Source organism: Carassius gibelio, chromosome A5 (assembly GCF_023724105.1).
Source record: "Carassius gibelio isolate Cgi1373 ecotype wild population from Czech Republic chromosome A5, carGib1.2-hapl.c, whole genome shotgun sequence".
In the NCBI taxonomy this organism is placed as follows: Eukaryota; Metazoa; Chordata; class Actinopteri; order Cypriniformes; family Cyprinidae; genus Carassius; species Carassius gibelio.
Window position 1 is genome coordinate 25,836,661 of NC_068375.1, and position 6,250 is coordinate 25,842,910.

General features: G+C 37.5%; 1 protein-coding gene across 6 annotated transcripts; it reads left to right on the forward strand.

Annotated features, from left to right (window-relative positions):
* Positions 1 to 432: 432 nt before the first annotated feature.
* On the forward strand, positions 433 to 3,988 carry LOC128006905 (N-terminal Xaa-Pro-Lys N-methyltransferase 1). 6 transcript variants are annotated; one of them, XM_052592774.1, is made up of 5 exons: positions 440 to 594; positions 718 to 793; positions 1,728 to 1,907; positions 2,513 to 2,765; positions 2,869 to 3,988. In XM_052592774.1, exons 3-5 carry the CDS (start codon positions 1,746 to 1,748, stop codon positions 3,123 to 3,125), a joined length of 672 nt encoding a protein of 223 aa, XP_052448734.1. In that variant the 5' UTR covers positions 440 to 594; positions 718 to 793; positions 1,728 to 1,745; the 3' UTR covers positions 3,126 to 3,988. The 6 variants fall into 6 exon arrangements, with proteins under 6 accessions (XP_052448730.1, XP_052448734.1, XP_052448735.1 ...); XM_052592775.1 differs by having other exon boundaries at positions 1,733 to 1,907; XM_052592770.1 differs by lacking the exon at positions 718 to 793 and having other exon boundaries at positions 433 to 594; positions 1,733 to 1,907.
* Positions 3,989 to 6,250: the final 2,262 nt, after the last annotated feature.

Consider the following 6,250-nt stretch of genomic DNA (forward strand, 5'->3'; position numbering starts at 1 on the left):
CATCTCCATGCCACGCCAAATTGAGGCAGTAATTAAAGCAAAAGTAGCCCCATACCAAGTATTGAGTATCCTGCAGTAAATTAACACTTTCCAGAAGGCCAAAAGTTTTTTTGTATTTTTTTTATTGGTCTTATGAAATATTCTGATTTGTTGAGAGTGAATTGGGGAGTTTTTGTTACATGTGAGCCAAAATCATCACAATTAAAATAACCAAAAACTACTTCAGTCTGTGTGCATTGAATTTATTTAATACACAAGTTTCACAATTTGAGTTGAATTTCTGAAATAAATGAACTTTTACACGACATTCTAATTTACTGAGATGCACCTATATATTCCTTACATATTTACTTGACAGTTTCTTAGCCACATATGCAAGTTTAAGGGCGGCCACAGGATGGAGACAAAAGAAAACAAAAACGCTGAAGGGAAACACTAGAGTCAAATAAGGAAGTGACGTGAGGCGTGTAGTATTTCTGCTTTGGGGAGCCAATGGAGCTGGAAAAGCTTTAATGGGGCAGTTCTGCAGCAGTGTTTCAGTAGGGACATGACCGATTGTAAGAAAAGACAGTCAGCGAGAGCAGGAAAGCATAGGTACGTCAGTGTTAACTGTCTAAATTACTGTTAAGGCATACAAATGTCAGCGGAGGTGTGTGATCTCGAACTGGCCGTGTGTCAACACGTGTAACTTTTTGTCACCTCCAAATATAACGTTAGCCGAAAGACAAGACATCTTTGACGACAGCACGGTAGCAGAATCACGTGTGTAATCTTTTGGGTCCAAGTCAATCCAGTAAGTAATGAGAGTTAAGGATAAACATAGAAGCAACTGTAGCTCACATTGTTCAATAACCATTTATTACTCTCTACATACGCCTATTTTCTTTTTTTTTAGTCTATGAAATATACTGAAATATACTACTATTTTTTTTTTTCATTTGAAATTGTTTCGTTGGTAGAGCACATGTTATAATTCATCTTAGCAGTCAGTCGGCTGTGAAGTGACTCTTGCTGACAGATGACTTCAGACAGCAGAGCTACATTTGGACCCAGGTGTCTGAATAAGACAGTGTTAAAGCTAAATATTCTTCTGCTCTTTAGGTCTCATTACAGGCTGAATATTTGGCTCTCGACCATTTCATTGAATTGTGTTTTCATTATCATTACCCATATAACTCAAACATTGACATACTGGTAGTTTATTCAGTGAATGCATGACTAGTGTTACACATACTATGAAACCGATCATATTTGGCTCTTGTATATTTATTGTAATTTGTGCTATGCTAGATGAGGATAGTTGTGCCTATGGGTTTCCCACATAAAACCATTAAAAAATTATTTTCTGTAAATATGAACTAAAGCAGCCTGTATTGTGAAAAGCACTAAACTTGACTAATAGCAGTTGAGTACAAAAGTTTCATAAGAAGTTTGAAACGGATTAATTTGATTCATTTAGATACAAATGCATTTAACACTGTACAGAAGCTTCACCTGAAACAATATATACAGTATGCCACAAAAAGGTGCATTTGCCACAGAGGCAGCATAAATACTTTCACACAGAAAATACAATTGCAGAAATAATTTTAGAAATGTGCAACAGAATTGAGAGACTACATGTACTGTATGCTTTTACAAATATGCAAGCATGATATGATGGTGAAGAAGAAATCTGACTTTCTCACTCAGATCTGTTGTGAAACTGTCTTCTTTTGATCTCTGAGGTCAGGAGTTGCACAAAGATGGAAGACCGTTTGATAGAAAACCAGACAGTCTTTTACTCGAAGGCAGAACACTATTGGAAGGAAGTCTCGCCCACTGTAGATGGAATGCTGGGAGGTTATGGCAGCATTTCCAGCATCGACATTAATGGCTCCAAAAAGTTTCTTCAAAAATTCCTCGGGGTGAGTAATTCTACATTTATACTTTAATTCAGCAAGGACACATTCAATAGATCAAAAGACATTTTATAATGTCTCAAAATATTTATATTTCAAATAAATGCTGTTCTTTTACCTAGATGAAAAAAAAACTATCACCGTATCCACAAAAACATTATACAGCACAGGTTTCTTTTTTTTTTCTTTTTTCTTTTTTACATTTAATAAGCACCAAATCAGCATATTAGAATGATATCAGAAGCATCATGTGACACTGAAGACTGGAGTTCCTGCCATCACAGGAATAAATGACATTTTAAAATATATTACATTTCAATATCATTTCACAGTATTATAGTTTTTACTGTATTTTTGTTTAAATGAATACAGCCTTTGTCAAGATAAGAGACTTCTTTTAAAAACGTCTTTCAAAAAAAATCTTACAGACCCCAAATGTTTTTGCAAGTCTACGATTCTGAATTGTAGTCCACTGTTAGGTCTTTTAAAATTAAATATTTGAAATGAATATAAGGCAATTATCTTTCCCACAGTTACTCAGCTTTTCACCTAATCATAAATAAAAGTCCATGAGAAACACCCAATCATTTGGTTTCCTGTTTTACTCTAAGGAAGGCCCGGGTAAGACTGGGACAGGCTGTGCTCTGGACTGTGGTGCTGGAATTGGCCGTATCACCAAGCGGCTGCTCCTGCCCCTCTTCCGTACAGTGGATCTAGTGGACGTGACTCAGGAGTTTCTGGATAAAGCTCGTACCTACCTGGGTGAGGAAGCCAAGCGGGTGGAGAACTACTTCTGCTGTGGCCTACAAGACTTTCAGCCCCAGCCAGAACGCTACGATGTCATATGGATCCAGTGGGTGATCGGTAGGTGAAGCAATTCACTTCTTTCACTACATCAACTATGATAAGTTTTCTAAAACTGTTACTAATAGGAATGGTTAAATCGAGCAAATGAATCTTCCATTAGGTCACCTGACCGATGACCACCTGGTGGAATTCCTGAGGCGTTGTCGGAGCGGTCTGCGTCCAGATGGCCTGATCGTGGTGAAGGATAATGTTGCGTATGAAGGTGTAATACTTGATGATGTAGACAGCAGCGTGTGTCGGGACCTGAATGTACTGCATCGCCTAGTAGCCCGGGCCGGACTCAACATCATCTGTGAGGAGCAGCAGAAGAACTTCCCTGAGGAAATCTATCAGGTCCACACAATAGCGCTCAGATAGCTACGAGCACTGAACGAGGCTGTTTTTATGTGTTTGATCCGAAGCCAATAATGTGAAGGCAAGTCAAGATCAATGTTAGCTATGCAAGAAGCTAAGTGTTACTGCCAGTGTGATCACCGTATTTAAAAAGAGGCACAAGACTTGGTGGCATTAGGATTTTAAGCGGGGAGTTTTCCTTGATGTCTAGAGTTTGTAATATGACGGATAGAGCTCTTTGCGATTATGAATCTGAATGTATAAGTGGCAAATGGTAGTTTTTTTAAGATATTCAAACAGTGTAACACTCCAGTTTATTCTCAGTTTGAAGTCTTCTGTCTGACTGGTTTCATCACAGTGGAAATAAATATGATAGAAACAATCATGAAAACCTGTAGACTACACACACTGCTTCATTTTTAGCAGTGGGTGTGCTGTAGACTCAAAGGGATAGTTAAAAACTTTTAATTGTCACCCTCATTTGGTTCCAAACCTGTATGACTGACTTTCTTCTGGTGAACATATTAATGGAAATGTCTGTGTTTTTTGTCAGTGGTAACCAAATCTGTTTGGAGCCACCACTCTTCAAAATGTTGTCTATTGTGTTCCACAGAAGAAAGTCATAGGTTTGGAGTGACATGATGGTGAGTAATTGATGACAGAATTGTCATTGTATGGTGAAATTTTCTTTTAAAGACAGTTTAACCAGAGTTGAATTTGAGTCTATGGCACTGAACGGTGTGTGTAAAAACCTTTTAATAACATTTATGATGATTTGAATCTATACCAGTTAATGTTTCATGTGTGAATTTACAACTGTTGACAGAAAACCCTTTATCTGAACCATATGCTGTATTTTGTCTTGAATAAACTAATATTTTGGAGCAGTCTTTGTATGAAAGTGTTTATCATCTATTACAGTGGTTCTCAACGTTTTTGACTCCAAGGCACTTGATTGTCCAACACAATATTCACCTCTCACTGAATACACTATTTGTAAGACATTCATGGTCACTTTATCCGTCAGTTAATCAAATTGTATACAACAAAACTGGAAGCAGTAACTGCCTAGTTTACTGCTAATATCAAACCAAATTCATGGTTTGGTAGTGTGTGTGTGTGTGTGTGTGTGTGTGTGTGTGTGTGTGTTCATATACACTTACTGGTCCCAGTTCAAAGGCAGTGGGGAACAACTTAGGAGAAGAATAGTGGTCGGTCCACAACTGAGTTTTGACCATCTTGTAAACTTGGTGGAATCAAAGCACCATATGCTCTTAACACCATTCATCTCAGTCCAGACTCACTTTCACAATTGAGGCCAGTACCTGATCAAAAAGAGTTGACTTTAGAGAGTCATTACACTACTGATATGATAACATAAAACTTTTTGTGAGCCAGAAAATCTTAACAAGCACACAGCTCTCGCATACTCCTTAATTATGACAACAGAAGACAGCGTATGAACTGAATTTACAGACATCAAAAAACAGTTGTATTATTCCACATCAACAGTCATGTGATCTCTGACCTCCAGGGCATCTCTGACCTCCAGGGCTGTTTGACAGGGTCGGCTGCAGTAGGAGTGAAGCGCATCCTGACCCTGAGTGGAGCTGAACTCCAAAAGTGTATCACACTCCAGCTCATTAGTGGCAAAAGTGACCAACAACTCAAAGAAGGAACGGCGTGGAACTTCAGAAATGTCCAGGAACTGTGCCACTAGAAAGCTAACGGAGCAGGACTGAGGAAGACACGCATGGGACTGCTGCTGCAGACAGGAGAGGAATGAGGAGTTTAAAAGATATATATATATATATATATGTATTATGTTTTCTTGCATGGAACACAAAAGGAGATGTTCTGAAGAATGTTGCCATGTTGGTTTAGGATATTGAGTCTCACCTTTGCTGCTGTCCGTGGGAGTAAGTGTGAAGTAGCACTATAGGGTCAAGTTTCAGTAGCTGGCAGAACTGCCCCACATCCTCTGCAGCGTTACAGGGTCTCATCATTTCAACATCCCCTGCACTGTACCTGTCAGAGATAAACTAAGTCCTCTTATACCTTTTCGTGATTTCATTTGATCTGTATGTATTATTTTGGAATATTTCATATTTGCTGACCGAATGTAGGAGCCTGTGATGCTGAACTCAATTTGCCTGACAATCCTGGAAGTGTGCGGGATGAGTCACTCTCTGATTGAACACAACTCGAGCTGGAAAAGGCTGCTGCTTTCATTTATTGTTTTGAAAATATTAGTGTTAGATTATGTGACAGACTTACTTTTCTTCTTCATTGAGTGGGGCGAGGCCAGCTGGATGAGGATAGAGAGACAGGGTTTTCTGCCAGAAGGAAAACAACCAGGGGACAATCACACCATCTGGCCTGAGTAATAAAAAGAGATATCAGCTGCACTGATAACATGTAAAGTATATTCATTTATAAACACACACACACACAGAATTGATATATAAAACAAATACATATAACATTTAAATATATGGAATGCGTGAAAGTTTTATGGAATATGAAATTTTAGTAGCTAGATTCTGTTGTTTATAGTTTGACCTTCATATTGTCTGGAGGATCCCCCGTCCTGTGGTGGCACACACAAACACTACCACAGACTCTGAGATCGGGTCATTTGTCGTATTTTTTAATCACTTAATTTTTTTTTTTTTTTGGGACCACTAAAATGTTTATGTATTTTAAAGAAGTCTCTTCTGTTCATCAAGGCTGCATTTATTTGACAAAAAATATAGTAGTATTGTAAAGTATTATTACCATTTAAAATAATGTTTTTCTATTTTAATATAGGCCTTCTTTAGAATATAACTTATTTCTGTGACGCAAAGCAAAATTTTCAACACCATTACTCCAGTTAATATTCTGATTTATCAATGTTGGAAACAGTTGTGCTGCTTAATATTTTTTGGAACCTGTGATACTTTTTTCCAGATTATTTGATGGATAAAAAAAGAATAGCATATATTTAAAATATAAATATTAAAAAAAAAAAAAAACATTATTATCAATGTAACACATCCCTGCTGAATAAAAGCCTTCATTGCTTAACAAAATTAAGAAAACTAATCCGAGATGATTTGCTGTTTTATACTTGGAATGACTTTTTGTTGTTAAATGGGTGATTAGAA

Bases quoted from the DNA above. Each gene is read 5' to 3' on its own strand.
- LOC128006905 (XM_052592770.1), top strand. From the start codon at position 548: ATGACCGATTGTAAGAAAAGACAGTCAGCGAGAGCAGGAAAGCATAG. The intron at 595-1,732 runs GTACGTCAGTGT...CTCTGAGGTCAG, and splicing joins GCGAGAGCAGGAAAGCATAG to GAGTTGCACAAAGATGGAAG. The intron at 2,766-2,868 runs GTAGGTGAAGCA...ATCTTCCATTAG, and splicing joins ATGGATCCAGTGGGTGATCG to GTCACCTGACCGATGACCAC.